Source organism: Haliotis rufescens, unplaced genomic scaffold (genome assembly GCF_023055435.1).
Source record: "Haliotis rufescens isolate VD_foot unplaced genomic scaffold, xgHalRufe1.0.p SCAF_33, whole genome shotgun sequence".
NCBI classification, from domain to species: Eukaryota; Metazoa; Mollusca; class Gastropoda; order Lepetellida; family Haliotidae; genus Haliotis; species Haliotis rufescens.
This window is the reverse complement of record NW_025964035.1, coordinates 1160043-1181239: the sequence shown is the minus strand read 5'-3', so window position 1 is coordinate 1181239 and position 21197 is coordinate 1160043. Positions and strand designations below refer to the sequence as shown.

The window sequence follows — 21197 nt, the reverse complement described above, 5'->3', positions numbered from 1 at the left end:
GATGTTCCTGGCTGTAACCCTAAATGCTTCGATAATGACATTACAAGACTTTACGAAGGCATATCTTTTGCATACAAATGAAATGTTTATGAAACTGTTAGGGACATTATCTATGCCGACCAGAATCAGAACAGGCTATTTCCTCAATGAAACAACCGACAATGAAAGTAACATATATAATTATTTAAAAAATGTTTGAAGAAGAACTTTATTCATGGGAACATTGTAATGTCTTCCCAAACGTAATTTAGATTCAAGCAGTCATCAGTTTACCGATCCAACACTAAGGCACAGTCTTGTAAAATACTGGACAAAATTGAGATCCCAGATTCAAAGTTTATTACTTCTGCGCACGTTAGATGGTTGTATTTGGTAAAATGCTACGACAAAACAAAACAAAGGAATTACTCCTTTTGCAATAAGGCAAACACACATGTACGTTGGTACTTTTACCGCTGTGTGGTAGACTATAACTTTATAGAAATCCGAGTCATCCCAGCATAGTATATATACTGAAAGAAGCGTCAGAGCAATCATTAAGCATATCCCAAAACAGCAAACATCTAAAAAACACTACGTGGAGATTTTAAGTGCGCATCATAAGATTTACACGTGGTTTCTGATGCTACATTGTACACTAGAATTTTAACATACCGAATAAACACAAAATATAGCATAAGCTACATCCAAAACATATCTAAAAGGTTCTTAACGATATAATTAATAAACTTAGACCATGGATGGCTGAAATTCGACCTGATATAGCATGCAATGCTGAAAACCACTGTGGGAACCCAAGGAACCAATGTCGCTGTTGCCACGGACGAACGTTCTAAACTAGCACTTCCGGTCCTAAGCGGAGCGCATGATTGCGATCCACTAAATATAATATCACTGTCACTTGTAACGGCACAAACATGTTTACACAGTTTTTCGTGATCGCTGTCCATTGTCATCTCCATCAACCACCACCGTTAGGATTTGGCAGAAGGGGATTTGAAAGTCGATCAGAAAACACTCCTCACTAAGAAAGGTGAAACCATTGAAGTCACAGCACACTTGATCATAGCAACTTATCAAACATGATGAAATTCATTTCAGAACAGGCACAGTTAAGAAAATCATACACGATCCACTGTTTCTGGACCGCCTAGTATCATTTTAATTTTCTTTCACACACGCGTTAAATCCGTGAAATCTTGAAATTGACAGGTGAAATGAGACCCCTTCTGTCAAATCAGCCGGCTCCTTTGCAGCCTAAAAAGCGACTGTTCAGTCATACTCTAGTTCATTGGTAATCACATTGTACTAGCAGGCTCATTCCCAGTAAATCTACAGGTTAATGTTGAACCACATCATAGATCGGCGTTGTGATCTTGCTTGGTGTTATTGTCTGAGGCAAGAGGAATGTAAACAACAACATTGGCAACCATTTACAGTTGTGAGGTGTGGGTAACCGGGATGTAGGTCAAGTTCTGCCACATCCAAATTCGGGATGGAGAGGCATTTATTATGATTTTTTATTATTCCCTTGGGGTAATTGCTAACTAACTTATAAGACTTACACATGTAAAATAATTAGTAGAATGTTAATTCATAAAGTTTGTAAGAGAAACATATTCGTTTAGCATTTTTTAAAACTATTTCTACAACCTGTCACCCCCACAATGGAAATGGCATATTCGATTTCCAAGAGATGACTTGTCGCGCTGATTTCTAAGAAATGACTTGGTGAGTCCTATCAGTGCACAACAGGTTGCGATGAAATTTAAACATGTATCTTTGGACTTCGTTTTGAGGGTTATTTGTCAACTTCTTTTTGAAAAACTTTGCGTTTTGAAGACTTATTTGGAACTACTCAAAACTATGGGTATCTTAATGTTAACTTTAGTAATATTTGTTACATATATAACTACATGTGACCCCTTTTCAGAATGTTCTAAGACTGGGTCATACCCTAAGACTGGGTCATACCCTGTGCAGTTTTGCGTTGCAAGAGAGCACACCAAGCAAATCAGCAGCATCTGGACCAGAACACAAAATTCCTAAAGCTCTAGGAATAATAACTAAGAGCAGATAATTAAAATATAATTCACTTTTACCAGCAACTATACCATAAACAGATGCTCCATCCTGTAGATCTCCAGGACTGGCATTTAGCTAAGCCTAAACTAGCTGTGTGTAGTTAGTTTTGTGTAGGTTTGCCAAAATGGGACTACTGGAGATGTCGCTTAATGGCATCGTTTGGCAGGCATGTTAGATTGAAAGTCTTGGTCATGCATATTGCCATTTTTCTCAGTACTTGTCTGCCCAAATCTGATCCATTGAACTTTCCTATCATACCTATCCGAACTCTACATACTTTGTGTCCATGCACCATCCTGCAAGATTGTCAGAAAACATGTTGAGATATGTCTTCGATGGCCGCCATACTTCTGGGCGAATGTAGGGTCTGGGTCATATGTAGAAAATCACGTGATGTGGCGGCCATATTGGTTTCAACATGTTCAGAGCTTATTTGACTTTTTTTGTAGGGAAGTAATCTTCTGCAATCGTTTCCTCTGAATCGAGCAGTGGCAGTAACTTCATAATTTGCAGAGATGGGTTGCCGCCATTAAAGATGTATACTTAAAAGTGTGCTTTAGAAATTCATATCTTTATTGGCGTCAATTGACGCTGAACATAGTTCTTAGTTGTGACGTCCTTTGGCCGCCATATTGGATTGAACAATTGAAAACTGTCTGAAGGCATTAATTTATAATAAAAGCAGCATAAAACATCATATATCTCGGATGCTATTTGAAAACGCCTTACAGATTTGGCATGTAACACTGATCAATTTCAAATCTAGTGCTACGGTAGTGAAGCTTCTAATAATACTGCATGACCTGTTCCTCCGTCAGTATAAAGGCAGTTTCAACGTATTTTATTGACACTCCTTTTGACACAAAGACGAGGCGTCAATAAAATATGGCAAATACTCCCATTAACAGCCTTCACATCGACGGAGGATCTGGTGTAAAATAAAACAAAACCTTGGCAATTTGTTTATTTATTCTCGCAAGCACATTATTGTGAACGCTTTCTTCTTAAAGGTAGTGTGATACTTAAATACATATGACGGGAATTACAATGAACTTTGAGCCTTTTTCACCTTGTGCCATAGACTTTTCAATGTTGTTGACTGTACTTGAGTGATGGGTTCTTTTGATCTAAGGTTCATGTTTCCCGAAAACACCGAGTGAAATATTTAAATCCTTAAATATGAGCTTTGCAATCACTTGAGGTGAAGTTATTGGACTTTCAGTTGAAATGTGTCCGGCAGGTATTCTTTAGTTCAAAAGCGAAAGTGACATAATCCAAATAGGAAGCACAAATAACTTAGTTACACGGTAAGGTTTGTTTAAGGCCGCACACAGCAATATTCCAGCCATATGACGGCGGTCTGTAAATAATCGAGTCTGGACCAGGCAGTCCAATGATTGACAGCATGAGCATCTATCTACGCAAATGGATACGATGACATACATCAACCAAGTCAGCTAGCCTGACCACCCGATCCCATTAGGCACCTCTTTTACGACAAGCATAGTCGCCTATTACGGCAAGCATGGGTTGCTGAAGACCTGTTCTACCCCGGATCTTCACGGGTCACAAGGTAAGGCACAGCCATAATCCTTTCACCTTTGGAGTTATAATATAATGAGCATCTGTTTTCTGAAACCACAAGTGACATAATCCAAACCGGAAGTACTCAACACTTTGTAAGGAACTAAGCTAGAACCATGAGAATTCCATTTTCAATCCGAATCGAGTGAGGAAGTGTTTCCCTACACCGGAAGTGACATAATCCAAACTTAAAGTGCCAATAAACTGAGATAGATCCATGGGACGTTCAGAATTATATTTCCTGTTTGTAGTTGGGGGCACGGGTGGCCCAGTCGTCTGAGGCGCCGCGATTCGCTGTGCAGAGTTGCGTCCCTTGGGCACGCCAGAAACCTATGGTTGTGGGTTCCTATACCGGTTCGCCCCGATTATGTTTCTAGGTTTGTCAGCACCATACCCGTGCTCGTGGGTTTCACCGAAGTGGTAAACGTCTCAGACCTGCATCACTTCGGGCTTTCCTCCCACATTAAGCTGACACGCCGTGATGTAACTGGAATACTGTTAAAAGCGGCATTAAACCCAACTCACTCACTCACTCAGAATTAAGGTTTCATTGGAGTAAGAAAGTGTTTTATCAAACCGGAAGTTAGTCGATTCAAATACAAATGGCTTTGGTGTAAAACGAGCTATAACTATATGAAACTTTCAGCTTTATAATAAGACCCTGTTTCCGAAACCGCGAATGACATAACACAAAAACAGGAAGAAGTAACAATTTTGTTATGAACTGAGCAAGAACTATTGGGCTTTGTGGCTTAAGATTCTGATTGCTGATTGTAGTACCACCCAAAGACCCCGTTCACATTCTCAATAATACCCACGAATGTCATTATACCACAGGCGTAAATTAACTCATGTAAGTAAGTGACATAACTGTAACATGTTCATATGTACTGATATAGCATGTGTGCAATTTTAATCATTTCACATTTGACCATCGACCTGGAAACACTTGCAGCACCTTGTAGAAGGAAACATAGATATTCTCAACATATCTTATCATCTGGTCCCATAGTGTACGCACAAAAAACATTCATGTTTGGACATTAATGTTTGTTGTCTAATCTCACAAAACGGTGACCTACTAATTAAAGGCGGCTGATAAGGAAGGACACACGGCGATGAGGGAGTCCACGGGAGGAACGTCTCGGGCATTATTTGTCCTCGCGGCTGTGCTGTTCATTGTTCACAATGTAGTGTTTGTTGTGTTCACTGTCCGGCAGTTCAATGAGGAGGAGCTTCTCCGACAGCAGTACCAGGACCAACAGGAGAGAATACGACTCCTGAAGTCACGGTGCCCCAGTCTCCAAACCAAGGTAGACGTGGAGATAGGAATGGGTGCTTCGTTATCTGTGACGTAGTGGTCCTGTACAGTTCGCGTTCACTCTCCGACATCTGCTGGTCGCTTATCGTTACATAACTCTCCCATAGTAATGCTGATTTTTGCACCGATCTTCAAAAGCTTAAGAATGCCCATTAATATATCGTGGCATTTTCTTTGATGGTGTTGTACCCCGACGAAACGGAATGGCTCACGACATAGTTCACTGGTCTGTCTGGTCAAGATGCTATAAGAGTGAGTGAGTGAGTATGGTATTACGCCGCTTTTAGCAATATTCCAGCAATATCACTGCGGGGGACACCATAAATGGGCTTCACACATTGTACCCATGTCGAGAATCGAGCCCGGGTCTTCGGCGTGGCGAGCGAACGCTTTAACCACTAGGCTACCCGACCGCCCCAGATGCTATAAGATGCCGCCGTGTTATGGCACGAGTGTTGCTGGGTGCGACGTTAGGCAACATGCAAACACTAATTATGAAATATTATTTGTTTAGTACTACCTCTTTCGCGAACATATGAATTCAGCACTGATTTAGTGATCCATTCATATTATTTTCACTCTTTTCCCTTTTACAACCCCCGGAATTTTTTTTTTTCGACAGACAATTGAAACTGATTATTCTCTGGCGGTGACGTTTGTATTATACTCCCAGATCTCAAATCATTTACCTTTCGACACACCAAATACTTTGCTTTTGTAAATTGTCAATCGATTTTTACGGTATTATGAACACAAAGCTCAAACGAGTCGAGCTCCCTTCTTTGGCTGCTGTTCTTTTTTAAACATACAGATTTAGGGAAGAAATCGATCATTTCACAGAGGAGAGGTGTTTCATTTTATCTAAGGGACCGTTTCAAAGGTAACCTGGGGCTACCAGACTAATACCGCCTTACATGACAAGAAAGTTAGAGAATAAATGTGCGAGTGAATATTTTCTATAACCTTATCAGTATTCTTACAGCCGTTGACCGCGAGGGCGTTGTGTATATATAAATTGATCATCTTTTACTTTCAGTGAGTGAGTGAGTATGGTTTTACGCCGCTTTTAGCAATATTCCAGCAATATCACGGCGGGGGACACCAGAAATGGGCTTCATACATTGTACCCATGTCGGGAATCGAACCCGGGTCTTCGGCGTGACGATCGAACGCTCTAACCACTAGGCTACCCGACCGCCCCTTTTACTTTCAGAGAAAACATCTGATGGTGCAGGAACCCCAAAACTATTCGAAATAACGAAGGTCCCAGCCCGTACCCTTAAGATCCGCACGAATGACCTATACATTACAAAGGCGATGAGTTGAAAAGTAATAACATGCTTTTTTTAAGTGATATTTTAAAATGATGGTAGCCTAATTGTCAACGCGTTGGCTTACCCTAGTGGGTTGGGCTGGAGTTTTTAGCGACGTTTTAGAAAAAAAGCTTATTTTTCCTCCGATTTTACAGAATAGGTTAGTGTACTCTGGATATGCTGGAGATCCTGTATAAGGGAATATATAAATTGATCATCCTTTACTTTCAGAAAAAATATCTGATGGCTCAGGAACCCCCAAAATATTCGAAATAACGAAGGTCCCAGCTCCCAGATCCGCACGAATGACCTATATATATTTGTTTCCATATTGAAAACAGGTCAGTCAGTCATATAGGTCATGTACTTTTAGTGGAATCTGTACTAAGCTGGACTTGCGTGGGAAAGAGATTTAAGTCCGGTTGCGAGATCTTTCTGGATTAGACCGACATCCAATTCTAGCAATAGTTACCTCCCTTGGTGTCTCATATGCAATATGAACACCCAAGATGTAAATTATTAAACGTCAGCGCCTGAGAACAACCAGTCTCGATTATCCTCCGAAACAGATCCAAAATAACGGTGAAAATTGTGTGAATGGATTACTGAAAATCAGTGATGACACGAGGTGTTCCTGAAAAGGGTAAGCATGTCCTGCCCATATGTGTACATGTTTGTTCTGCTGCACTTGCACAAGAGGGAGGCGCTGGTGGACATCCTGGATACGCCGGAGGAAGACCACGCCAACAAACGACAGACGCAAGCACTTTTGGAAAGGCTAATTACAGAACAGGTGTGTTGAAACTTACACAAATTTAAATCGTATGTCAAAATATGATCACATTCTTCGGTGTATGACCAACAACTCCCACTGCTATTTCTTGTGTTCTAGGAGCTGATTCTGGAGAAGCACTGCAGTAACGGAACAGGACTTTGTGTACAAGGTAAACTCCAGAATGAGGATAATAATGTCACTGAAGAGAAGGATTTTAAAGTTTTGAAGACAAATTATTTCCGTAGTCGTCTTTTTAAAAAAAATATTCTATTTCTATGTTTGTATCCCACCTGTTGTATCCCACTTGACTGACTGTTCTCTCCCAACTGATTTCTCTTTGACATGCTTAATGTTTGTATCCCACCTGTTGTATCCCATTTGACTGACTGTTCTCTCCCAACTGATTTCTCTTTGAAATGTTTAATGTTTGTATCCGACCTGTTGTATCCCACTTGACTGACTGTTCTCTCCCAACTGATTTCTCTTTGAAATGTTTAATATTTGTATCCCACCTGTTGTATCCCACTTGACTGACTGTTCTCTGCCAACTGATTTCTCTTTGAGATATTTGATGTTTGTATCCGACCTGTTGTATCCCACTTGACTGACTGTTCTCTTCCAACTGATTTCTCTTTGAAATGTTTGATATTTGTATCCCACCTGTTGTATCCCACTTGACTGACTGTACTCTCCCAACATATATCTCTTTGAAATGTTTGATGTTTGTGGCCCACCTGACTAATCATCCTTGTATGCAGGAGAGAAGGGAGACACTGGGCCATTAGGAGATACAGGTAAGACAGTTAACAATATATGCTTTCACATGTATATCAATCCAAGTGTGATATAACAGCAAAATAACTGGTTAATGAAGACTCCGTTACTAATGGCAGGACGAGGACTGTCTAATAAAGGTCAAAACTATTATCATACATACGCAGAGTTGCGTCCCTTAGGCGTGCCAGAAACCTATGAACCTGGCATCGAGTCCCCGACTCCCCCGTTTTACAGCTCCATAGGACTCAATAGTATCACTAAAGTGGTAAACATCTGAGACCTGCATCATTTCGGGATTTCCTCCCAAATCAAACTGACACGCCGTGGTATAACTGAGATATTGCTCAAGGTGGCGTTAAAGCAAACTTACCCAGCCAATCACTAATAAATGGTTTTCCAACTAAGTTTTGTCCCTCTTGTGGATCCTGGATCGTGGGTAGAATGGATCCACAGTGACCCATTCTGTTCGTGAGAGGCAATTAAATGGATCGGACCACCAGGTTGTAAGTGGATCGCCTGGACTAGTGTTAGACCGCCGTGGTATAGCTGGAATAATGGTGACTGTGACGTCACACATTCACCAACACTTACACTTTGTTTATAGCATCCTTCATCAGTACAGCGGTCACAATATAACACTACACTACCATTTTAATACCAAACATTCTCTGGCAACCATTTCTGACAAAACTGAATTTTAACACTGTAATCAAACGCGCCGGAACTCTTTTTCAAAATTCTAAAGCATTTTCTGACGATGCCACATTCTCTGTGCAGGAGGGTGGCCGACTTGACTGTCTGTATAATTATATATAACAAGTATATGTATATTATACATGCGATAAGGTTACTGCATCATGACTGTCATTGTGCAATGACCATTAAACCTTCCATAAGTTTAAGGAACAAGAAACATACTTCCACTCCGTGGGGTTCCAGGTTAATATAGATCCCCAGCAAACTATGCTGGTCGTAAGCGGTGACTTAATAGATAGGTGGTCAGATTTGATGAATAGGTTGACAGCGTGTTATTATAACCTGCGGGGGTCGTTGCTCACAATCAAATCATATTTCCAAACCAGGTCCAAAGGGACTTTTGGGAACAGTTGGTCAAAATGGTGAAATGGGGGACAATGGCACTCGGGGGATTCAAGGGCCTCCAGGAATCAAAGGTCAAGCTGGACAGACCGGGGAGCCAGGCTTGAAAGGGGAACAAGGGACGGATGGTGTCCAGGGTGACAAAGGTCTCTCCGGGCAACAGGGCATTGAAGGGGAGCAGGGCATCAACGGAACATCCGGGCTTCAGGGAGCCAAAGGTTTGAAAGGTGATGCAGGCATGATCGGTGACCCCGGGGCCAAAGGTGAACCAGGAGGTGTAGGGGTCAAAGGTGATGCTGGTTTGCCAGGGGTCAAGGGTTCCAAAGGAGAACAAGGATTAGATGGACATACCCCTTATGTTGATTCGAACTGCACATGCGTTGGTAAGTATCAAACTTACACATTTTTAACAGCAATGCTTTTATTGCGTTTATTTGCAAAAGCACATTTTTCTGTTGAGACAATGATTCTAAATTAATTTTGTAATCTAATATTCAAACTTCTTGAACATTTAACACTAAACTTTAAGCAGAACTTGTATATTAATGGGAACGTGTACCGTTTCATTGATTATGCTATAAACATAGTTTCATTACATTTGATCAATATATATATTTACGTCATGATCCGTACACCATACCCTGCCTTGTGAACGATGGAAACCTGCATTTTTTCCGGTCTTCTTCCAACATCAAGGTGTGATATGCCTTCGACGAGGACACGCCATGATATAACGACATTGAACTCACTCACTTTAAAGTCCACCCTCTCACTTCCACAAAAGTCTGTGATATGACAGACATACTGTTCAAAGTGACATTAACTCAACCTACACACTTCCACAAAAGTTTGTGTTGTGACAGACTTACTGTTTAAAGTATCACAAACACAACCCACATACTTCCACAAAAGTCTGTGATGTGACTGTCATAGTGTTCAAAGTGTCACAAACTCAACCATCTCACAGAAATTAAATACTTTCTCAGGTCAACTCCCTCACTCTTCATTCCCTGAATTTGATTGCAGTACAGCCATATATAATTGGCCCCACCAAAGAGACGGTTGTAGGTAAACGCAATGGTGGGGTTACATTGAACTGCACTGTTGGGGGAGACCCACCGTCGAAGGTCACGTGGATGAAAACTGGATCAACTCTACCGCTTGACGCCACACAACAAGGGCCCCTGCTCATCATCCCTGGCTCCAGGTCAACAGATGCGGGGGAGTATAAGTGCCTGGCAGACAATGGAATGGGGCACGTGGAGAAAACATTCAACGTTAAGTTAATCGGTACGTCATCACGGTTTCATCTCACCTTAACTGAAACTTTACAGGTGGTCTGCGATAGGACAAATTGGCAAATCAAGCAAGATTGGTTCAAGTCTCCCGAATCCCAAATCGTTTGTCGTCTTACTCGAATTCACCATTGATATCAATCTAACAGTAAATGACATTCGTGACCAACTCGTGTTATTCCGGGACAAGCCGAATAGCGACTCGTGCCCCTCTCATGGCCATTTTTGCGACCGTGTTCCGTCTTAGCGCAAACGGGCATACCTAAAACAATTGTCAGCTCGTTGCGTAATGGTTCACATATATTTCCCCATATATTATATATATTTCAGATGCAATTTAAAGCACATCGTGACATGCGGAATTATACAGTATGATTAAACACATTTAACTGTGTCTTGGGTATATTTTTAGATGCAAGACATATCTAAAATCAAAAAAATATTTCTGAGTGATTCTTTGATGAACAACTTAAAATCATACGCGCTTTCTGATTGGTTTGTCGTATTTTCGCACATAACATTCATCGATAGGGGGACGAGTCTTCTTGCAGGTTACGGAAAGGGGCGAGTAGTGACGAATGAGTTATAGATTGTCCTAATTACGCTCTGTGTACATGTTTTTTGTTCCCAGTCTAGATCAAGGCGCTGTGTCTCTGTGTCATTAGGGTTTTAAGTAACTGTGAGAGTCCTATACATTGTACAATATTGTCACGATGTGATTCGCAAAATAAAAACGCAGATGTTCACCAAGAAATGGGTTAGCACAGAAATATATTGTGTGATCAGTAAATGACTACACAAGATAAAAAAATAATGAATCAATTATATTTAACCACACACTTTTAGGTTAACAATCCAAAAAGGCAATATAATAGGCCACATTTATAGCAGGCTTTGAATTAGGGTTAGTGCACTCAGGACAATGTTCAGGATATGCTTCAGAATACTGTTAAATGTGACATGAAAGAGGCCTGTCCTGTTCTTGAATCAAGAATAGTGTTGGAACCTGGCAGGATTTCGGTGTTTCGACCAAACCGCCCTTGCTTAGCTGATTACAAACAAGTGAGGTCGAAAAAGGCAGAAAGCCAGGTTCGATTCCCCACATGAGTACAATGTGTGAAGCCCATTCCTGGTGTCCCCAGTCGTGATGGTGCTGGAATGTTGCCTTAAAGCGACGTAAAACCACACACACGCATTCACACAGTACACCAATGTCAGAACAGGAACTGGCAAGGTCATGTTGTCTGAGAGTAGGGCGTAGAATCATCGTCGTTGCAAATCATCATAGCACAGTCGACGAGGTATTGCGTCCAGTTGAGTTTACTATCCTACAATAGAACCAGCGGACCTTGTTAAAAAACATTAAACAACAGACCACATTCCCCACGTTCTTGTAGTCCTCGGGGAGCATGTATTGAAGTGCTGTCTAGTTGCCTGGTTGCCTTTTTCATTTGAAATATCGTCCTGTCTTTTGTGCCAAGCATGGTATATAGTTTGGTATAGTTTTAAAACTCTGTTTGTGGTAGCTCTGAGCTGTGACTTTGAAAGGGACTTCTGTTCTTGGACCCAGAGTCAGACAGACAACACGGACTGGATCTATCACACAGGGGGCACTCCGACAGGTTCCACGGGACCAAGCTCAGATCATACCACCGGTATGTCACACGTGTCATATAAACTCAGATTGATCACTCCATATCTTTATCACTTCAAGGTCAAACTGCCATCCGGAAAGTCAAGGTCGATGTATTTTCCATTTTAGGTCATGGTTACTACGTCTATATGGAGACCAGCTTAGGCAATATCAACGACAAGGCAGACCTAGTGTCCCCGGTTTTGGGAGGAAAGACAGTCACATGTTTGCGGATGTGGTACCACATGTTTGGCACAGACGTCAACTCACTGACAGTGTTTAAAGAGGTACATGTCTCAACACACTCACAAAAAGTTTATGTTTCTTGTTTAACGCTGCTCTTAGCAACATTCCAGTTATATGACATCAGCCTGTAAATAATCAAATCTGGACAAGACAATCCGGCGACTGATATTATGAGCAACGATGCACGCCGTTGGGTACGATGACACGTTAACATCCAGGTCACCAAGTCTTACCCCCCCCCCCCCCCCCCCCCCCCCCCCGATACATTAAGACGTCTCTGACAAGCATACATTGTAGGGGCCTGTAATTACTAGGAATCGCAATGGTATCATGGAGATTGAGATTGCAGATTGTGGGCACGTCTATAACTGTCTCTGATCCCAGATATTGTGTGTTCACATCTTGCTTGAATTTATTTGTTATTTCTCTCTGAGTTGTTTTTATATTAAAACCTCGTGACAAAACGACATGCAGGTTCATGTTATCAGAGTTAGGTACATAATTAGGAGACCAAAAAATATGTATTTTCAGATTTGTTTATCGACAATGTAAAATAAAAATGTTATTTTCCGAATCTCTCTCGCTTACCCCCGACCCCCCTCTCTCTGTGTCTCTCTGTCTCTGTCTTTCTGTTTCTCTTTGTGTCTGTCTTTCTTTCTTTCTCTGTGTGAGACACACATGGTGTACCTCTGGAATACTATGACGTCACTTTCGAATGAGAGTACGTTATGATACAATGTGTTACATTCTTTTCAAATTTGAGATTGACAAAAATGATGCTTGTTCAGAAAATATTCATGCACACAGGTAATAGTCAATGACATTTCCGGGCATCTAATCCCATTTAATCACGTCATCAACCAAACAGATTGCAGCGCACACTCTCATCGATGAACACTATTCGAACTTTTCTTCTCAGTATCAAAACGGTTCCCGAACTTCCATATGGCATGAAGATGGTGACCAGGGTAACCAGTGGAACCACATGGCAGTGACTATACCCGCCACCTCCCAGTCTTACAGGGTGGTGCTGGAGGCTCAGCGAGGAAAGTCCATCGAGGGGGACATCGCCCTGGATGATATTGAAGTTACAGACGGGGTTTGCACAATGACCGGTGGGTGGCACTGACCAATGTGCACTTCCTGCGGTCTTCTTGGTATATACGGATGCAGGGAAGCGTATTAATGCCACATACTAAAGCAAATATCGTCGACGTAGATTTTGAAAGTACCATCGGCGTAGAATGTGTAACTAATGCGCTTCCATGTGGATGAATTATTAATGCTTCTCCTGTTCAATACTGCTCACAGCGAAGTCAAACCAGACTCACTCACTCACTCACTCTAAAGTTGACATGGTGGGGACCTGCTGGCTCTTAATGCACTCTCCTGAGTGGAGGCATATTTTGATTGTCAAATTCTGTCTGTAAATGTGTACACGTACACAAATGTATTTTAGTTAACACCATTTAGACATGCACCATGCCGGATTTGTCACTTGTATGTGTCATGTTGCATATATGTTAACTTTGTACAAACATAACTTGCTTCCGTGATTTTAGCTCGTGACCTGAATTGTGACTTTGAGTCTGGCACGTGCCTTTGGAAACAGGCAACAGATGACCAGAAAGATCTGGTCATATACAATGGCGCCACACCAAGCATGATGACTGGACCGTCGGCTGATCACACCCTGAAAGATGGTGAGGGGATCACATCATCACATTTCCCCCAAGCGACTAAAGCACTAGCATTATACATCTGTTCAATGAAAATCAGGACCGCCTCCGTGGTCTAATGGTAGAGCGTCCGCCCGGAGAGCGGAAGGTCCGGGGTTCGATCCCGACCGCGTCATACCAAAAGACGTTAAAAGATGGTACTTGTTGTTACCCTGTCTGGCGCTCGGCATTAAGGGGCTAAAACAAGGACTGGTCGGCTCGGAGTCAGTATACTGTGTCTGAGTGGGGTATTCATGTTAAACTGTGGCATGGTATCTCAGTGAGCTAGCACTATAAATCGGCATCAGTCCGGACTAGTACAAGCAGCCACACACACACACACACACACACACACACACGTCGCTATATAAGTGCAATAATCTTTGACGCGACGTTAAACCCCATTTCACCTCACCTCACCTCAATGAAAATCACACCCTTCCAACGGCTAGTTCTTAAGGACCAACCACCTGATATTCTTGGAAATAATAAATTTGTTTCGCTTGGCAAGCTTGTGTGTCCTAAAAAAATATGTTATTTGTTCAGCTCCTGCTTTCCCAAAAAAATAAAACAAACAAAACCCCAAGCCATCCAGCCTCCATCCATCATATTAAATGGTTGACCCCTAAACAAGATGAACTTGAGTCTGTCATATCATCAATATAATATAGTATGGATAGGATTATTGTATGTATTGTGCGAGCCATCGGAGATGATATTAAGTTTGTTTTTTTTTATTCCTAATATGTGATATTTATGATACAGAAACACCCGAGGGTAATATTAATATTCCCGTTATCACATGAGATGATGTCATTCTTAAACATAATTGATGTTTCAGAATCACCCACACTTTGGGGAACCCTCATCTAAATTATTGGTAATAGTTCATGGAGCAATCATCAATGTATGAAACTTAGAACTAGTTTCTGCTAGGTGTCTCATTTGTATATCTGTTGTAGTGTGATATCAGGTTTATTGTATTGGTTTCTAAAACACTTCCATTATGTGATAAAACACGTATTTTATTTTCGAGAACAGCACGAGGACACTACCTTTACCTGGAGACGTCCACTGGGGCTGCAGGTGACACGGCCAGGGTTGTCTCCCCCTTGCTCACCAACAAGGGGGCCATGTGCTTCAGCGTCTGGTACCACATGAGTGGCTCAGGGGTGGGATCTCTCAACGTGTATGTCCAGGTAGGGTATGGCATTGTAGACACACGTGGAATTCAACCATTCGGTAAACGATAAATAAATATGGCTTCAGTAGTGTTGTCTTGGTCCAGAGACAATGTATTCCAGCGAGTCATCTCCGTTGACGTGTCAGTTCAATGTGTGGGAAGAAAGAATGCGGACCCACAAACGACAAGCTGTAGCACTGGGTATTTGTTAGAGACACAAACTGTGGCAGCGGATAAGAACACACATGAGTCCTTGGGTGAGTTGGGTTTAACGCCGCCTCGTATTTCAGTTAAACCATTGCTTGTCACGTTCATGGGGGAATAAACCCCAACGTTATTGAGGTCCTATTCTTGTATAATCACGCTGGTGAAACCCACGCGCACGGACATGATACTGACCATGATGTTGACCAACCAAGGACCAAAGCTCGAACTCACAACAAGTGTTTCAAACATAGTATATTTGACCCCTGGGTCTATGCTCCTGCAATAAGTATTAATTAAGATCATATAGAATGACACATCAGAAAGTGCACCATAGATATTCCAATGACTGCTCGTATATATATGTGTGAATCGGGAATTCTTTATGACATATAAGTTTTTTCATTGAACATATGTAGAGATACAGCCACTTTTTAAAAAAAACACAAAGACTCCACTCGTCAACTAGACAGCGTTACACATGAAACAATATGCGAGTTTATTCCGAATTTACGAGTTGGGTATCGCTAACGACAGAGGTGATTTAGAATGAGAGAAGCGCCACCATACACTGCATGCAATGGCGTCATCAACTAAAATTGAGTATAAATGATTTTGTTAATTTGCTCAAACATTAGCACATTGACATAATATTCAGTTTCATCTAACGTTTAAACATATGTGGTCAGAATATGTTAAAGTGAAACACAGTTTCTTTTAACTAATTCTGTTAACATGGCCAGGGGCTTCCCGTTATGTCTCGTTGTACATACAAATTATTCATAATAAGAGCGCCTACCCTAATGGGATGCGCTGGGGACCCTTCTGTTTCCTTATGATCTCCTTATGCGTTTTCGGCTTCAGCTACAGGCCCGCTAAGAATCGAATAAACAATCAAAATCAGCATAGACATTTTTTGATACCATCTACAGTATGAAGTTTATTTCTCTGAATGTAGACCAGCAACTTTGCTTACAAACTGTTGACGCTAAATAAGTCATGTTCTAATCTGTAACAGAAACATGGGGAAGCCAGGCAAATGATGTGGACGCACAAGGGTAGTCAAGGCAACGAGTGGAAACTGGCGAGGTTCACCGTTCCAGCGTCTGCCAAACAATACAACATCATCATAGAAATGACCAAAGGCGCCAACTTCTACGGCGACATTGCCATTGACGACATCACGGGTACAGCAAACTCTTGTCCACCACCAGGTCGGTATTTTTATAACGGGGCGTTTGGGAGTATTGTCAACTATTGCTACCAATAAATAGTCAGTTTACATTGAAATCGTTTCATTAAATAGGTAATATAAAACGCCAACGCCAGAGAATAGCTCACTCACAACTACAGTAAAGTACGGTTATAACGAACTCAAAGGGACTACTAATTTTAGTTCGTTATAACCGTAGTTCGTTATAAGCATATATACAGCATAACTACAGCAAATAGTCTGGACCAAAAAAGTAGGTTCGTTATATCCGTCAGTTCGTTATAAGCGTGTTCGTTATAACCGTAGTTTACTGTAAATGGATCGGGTTGTCTGTCTCGGTGACTTTGTTGATTTTGTGTCAGCATGCCCCGCGTTGCTCATAATATCAAAATAATACAAAATCAATTTGTCTGGTCCAGCTTCCACTACTTACAGGCCGCCGTGGTTATATAGCTGGGTTGTACCGGGACAGTAACACAAAACACAAAAGACTTTGGCGATGTGCGATAACATCCATTTATCATTTAACTTAAGCATTTATCCATGACATAAGCTTATGACATAAAAACATGTATGTCATACCCATATGACATAAGTATGCACATTAGATATGCAAATTAGATAACCGGAAGAGCGAGCGGTTTGATTTGAAACTATATATTATAAGTGAAGTTACACCAGAGATATAATCAGATTACACAGAATCGTTGTTGTTACCGTTATTAAAGTTTCAATTATTCTGCAAAAGTCTGTTCAAGTATTTTGTTTAAAATAATCCGAGGAACTTTTTTTCTCAGCGAATTGTTTATTTTGGTTTACATGACTATGGAAAACATGTATCACTACGCACGATCTATACGTAAGATTTCGACAAGTTGCTGATGTTAATGTTTAATGCAATTATTCCTTAATTTGGACGCAAAAATGTGAAAATGATAAATAGAATTCATCACTCGTGTTTTTTAATATGGGAAATATCAACCTCGTCCCGTTAATCGGTATTTGCCTCGCCAAAGGCTCGGCAAATACCGATTAACTAAGACTCGGTTGATATTTCCCATATTAAAAAACACTCGTGATGAATCCTCGATGTAACCAACATCATCATACTTCTGTAAATGAGAGAGTGATTAACGCGGCTTTAAACAGTATTCCAAGTATAGCTTGATGTGGGAGGAAAGCCGGAAGTGATGCATGTCTCAGAGGTTTACGACTACGGTGTATTACCACCTCGAGCACGACAACCTAAGAAACATAATCAAGGCGAACCGGGAGTCCAACCTTCAATCATAGTTTTATGGCGTGTCCAAGGGACCCAACTCTGCACAGTGAATTGCAGCGCCTTTGACGACTGGGCGCCCACGTTCTGAAAATGAATTAGTGAGTCATTATTTCATGTTTCAGCCAATCCCCTTGACTGTGACTTCGAGAGTCAGTTGTGCAGCTGGACGCAAGGAAAACAGGACGATTTTGATTGGTCGATTAAATCCGGACCACCAAGCAGAGGCTATGTGGGTCCACCGACAGACCACACACTTCAAACAGGTAACAAACAATTAACTCCCAAAACACACTTTACTACTAACAACAATCCACAATAACGACCTAGCAGACGCTGGGTTAGTATTTGTCCAGTGGGTAAAGGGTTCGATTCCCCACATGGGTACAATGTGTGAAGCCCATTGCTGGTGTCCACCGCTTTGATGTTAATGAAAATATGCTCACTCACACACTCACTTCAAGACATATAATTTATTTCTCTGCAAGAAGGAGCAGAACATTTATTTCAAACAGGAAATGCCGGATGCCCAGCCACCTTTTTTGGGTGAAATCGAGGCAAATATATTTAATGGCCACAAGAGGGACACGAGTCGCTGTTCGGCTTGTCCCGGAATAACGCGAGTTGGTCGTGAATGATCCGGACTTCGGCGTACAAATACATTCACTGACTCAATTCAAATGGATGTAATGGTTCATATATAACCTACCAAGGTGTCTTTTATAGGCGGGTCGTCGTGAATCTGTGATTAAAGCACCAACCAGCTGCAGGGAACAGCTCATGTATGCACACAGCGTTAAGAAATCAATCTGCCAAATGTATATCTTTTATATCGATGGTGGCATCACACTGAGGTCTCACATTCCACACACAGGCAGTGGTCATTACATCTACCTGGATCCCAAGTTCGCCATTGAAAAAACCGCAGGGTTGGTATCGCCGCTTCTGACAACCAACACCATCTTCTGTCTCGACTTTTGGTACTACATGGATGGCCAAAACATCGGCAGTCTTCTTATCCGCAGAATGGTATTGGCATGTTGGATATTATTGCTGTGATAGCTTCACGGGGGTACAGGGGTTCACATTAACCAATACACGTTATAATTAGAGAACACACATTTGGATATAAGCTTCACCCCAAATAGTCACATGTGCGAAATCTGTCCTACCAGAAGCGCTCGTAAAATCTCAAATATTATCATCAAACAGATATGGATTTATCAGACAATACATCTGAACCGTGTTGGGATTTTTAAAGATATGTCTAGTTACCTGTAGTAAACAGAGTGTAGATGTTAGACGATCAGTTAGCGTTCCTACCATGGCTCTGAACCTTTCTAAATAATAGCATAAGAGCTTGCCCTATTATATCACATCATATAACTCACTCTGCAGGTGGGGGCACGGGTGGCCCAGTCGTCTAAGGCGCCGCGATTCGCTGTGCAGAGTTGCGTCCCTTGGGCACGCCAGAAACCTATGATTGTGGGTTCGAATCCCGGTTCGCCCCGATTGTGTTTCTAGGTTTGTCAGCACCATACCCGTGCTCGTGGGTTTCACCGAAGTGGTAAACGTCTGAGACCTGCATCACTTCGGGCTTTCCTCCCACATTAAGCTGACACGCCGTGATAAAACTGTAATACTGTTAAAAGCGGCGTTAAACCCAACTCACTCACTCACTCACTCTGCAGGTATACGGGAATCCAGTGGAGACTCTGTCCTTGTTGGACGCCGATGCTGGAACTGGTTGGCACCACGCCACAGTGAAAATCGTCAGCTACTGGACGCAGTTCAACCTCGACATCGTGGGCATCAGGGGAACGGTCTCCAACTCCTACATCGCCATCGACGATGTTACAGTCTCACAGGGAGGCTGTAACTAGAACTCCCAAACTGTGATTCTCACCTCAATAATCTGCAATACACCAACCGTGCAAAATTGTGTGTTGTTTATTTATTTGAAAGTCTCCCTTCAGGATGTGATGAGAGCAATGGTAAAGTCAGCGCAAAATGTATTAACTGATATTCCTCCTCGGTGGAACTGGTCAGTTCCAAGGACACAGAGACAAACACATCACACATAACCTCCACACGCTATTCAGAACAAGGCCAAGTACTCCCGAGACACACAACCACCACACGCTATTCAGAACAAGGCCAAGTACTCCCGAGACACACAACCACCACACGCTATTCAGAACAAGGCCAAGTACTCCCGAGACACACATAACACACATAACCTCCACACGCTATTCAGAACAAGGCCAAGTACTCCCGAGACACACATAACACACATAACCACTACACACTATTCAGAACAAGGCCAAGTACTCCCGAGACACAACATAACACACATAACCACTACACGCTATTCAGAACAAGGCCAAGTACTCCCGAGAGACAAATAACACACATAACCACTACACGCTATTCAGAACAAGGCCAAGTACTCCCGAGACACACAACCACCACACGCTATTCAGAACAAGGCCAAGTACTCCCGAGACACACAACCACCACACGCTATTCAGAACAAGGCCAAGTACTCCCGAGACACACAACCACCACACGCTATTCAGAACAAGGCCAAGTACTCCCGAGACACACAACCACCACACGCTATTCAGAACAAGGCCAAGTACTCCCGAGACACACAACCACCACACGCTATTCAGAACAAGGCCAAGTACTCCCGAGACACACATAACCCCCACACGCTATTGAGAACAAGGCCAAGTACTCCCGAGACACACATTACACACATAACCTCCACACGCTATTCAGAACAAGGCCAAGTACTCCCGAGACACACATTACACGCATAACCACTACACACTATTCAGAACAAGGCCAAGTACTCCCGAGACACACATAACCTCCACACGCTATTCAGAACAAGGCCAAGTACTTCCGAGACACACAACCACTACACGCTATTCAGAACAAGGCCAAGTACTCCCGAGACACACATTACACACATAACCTCAACACGCTATTCAGAACAAGGCCAAGTACTCCCGAGACACACATTACACACATAACCTCCACACGCTATTCAGAACAAGGCCAAGTACTCCCGAGACACACATAACACACATAACCACTACACACTATTCAGAACAAGGCCAAGTACTCCCGAGACACAACATAACACACATAACCACTACACGCTATTCAGAACAAGGCCAAGTACTCCCGAGAGACAAATAACACACATAACCACTACACGCTATTCAGAACAAGGCCAAGTACTCCCGAGACACACAACCACCACACGCTATTCAGAACAAGGCCAAGTACTCCCGAGACACACAACCACCACACGCTATTCAGAACAAGGCCAAGTACTCCCGAGACACACAACCACCACACGCTATTCAGAACAAGGCCAAGTACTCCCGAGACACACAACCACCACACGCTATTCAGAACAAGGCCAAGTACTCCCGAGACACACAACCACCACACGCTAT

At 42.2% G+C, this 21197-nt stretch overlaps 1 protein-coding gene across 1 annotated transcript; it reads left to right on the top strand.

The window, feature by feature from the left end:
* Positions 1 to 4736: 4736 nt before the first annotated feature.
* On the top strand, positions 4737 to 19666 carry LOC124151627 (MAM and LDL-receptor class A domain-containing protein 1-like). Its single transcript, XM_046524186.2, has 15 exons — positions 4737 to 4982; positions 7001 to 7096; positions 7196 to 7247; positions 7837 to 7872; positions 8938 to 9336; positions 9980 to 10243; positions 11775 to 11903; positions 12011 to 12168; positions 13047 to 13242; positions 13690 to 13830; positions 14887 to 15044; positions 16251 to 16446; positions 17850 to 17990; positions 18599 to 18753; positions 19416 to 19666. The coding sequence occupies exons 1-15, from the start codon at positions 4788 to 4790 to the stop codon at positions 19605 to 19607; spliced, it is 2508 nt and encodes an 835-aa protein (XP_046380142.2). The 5' UTR covers positions 4737 to 4787; the 3' UTR covers positions 19608 to 19666.
* The last annotated feature ends 1531 nt before the right edge of the window (positions 19667 to 21197 follow it).

Coding starts and splice junctions, on each gene's coding strand:
- LOC124151627 (XM_046524186.2), top strand. CDS start 4,788: ATGAGGGAGTCCACGGGAGGAACGTCTCGGGCATTATTTGTCCTCGCG. Junction 9,337..9,979: donor TTCGAACTGCACATGCGTTG/GTAAGTATCAAA, acceptor ATTTGATTGCAG/TACAGCCATATATAATTGGC. Junction 11,904..12,010: donor AAGCTCAGATCATACCACCG/GTATGTCACACG, acceptor TTTCCATTTTAG/GTCATGGTTACTACGTCTAT.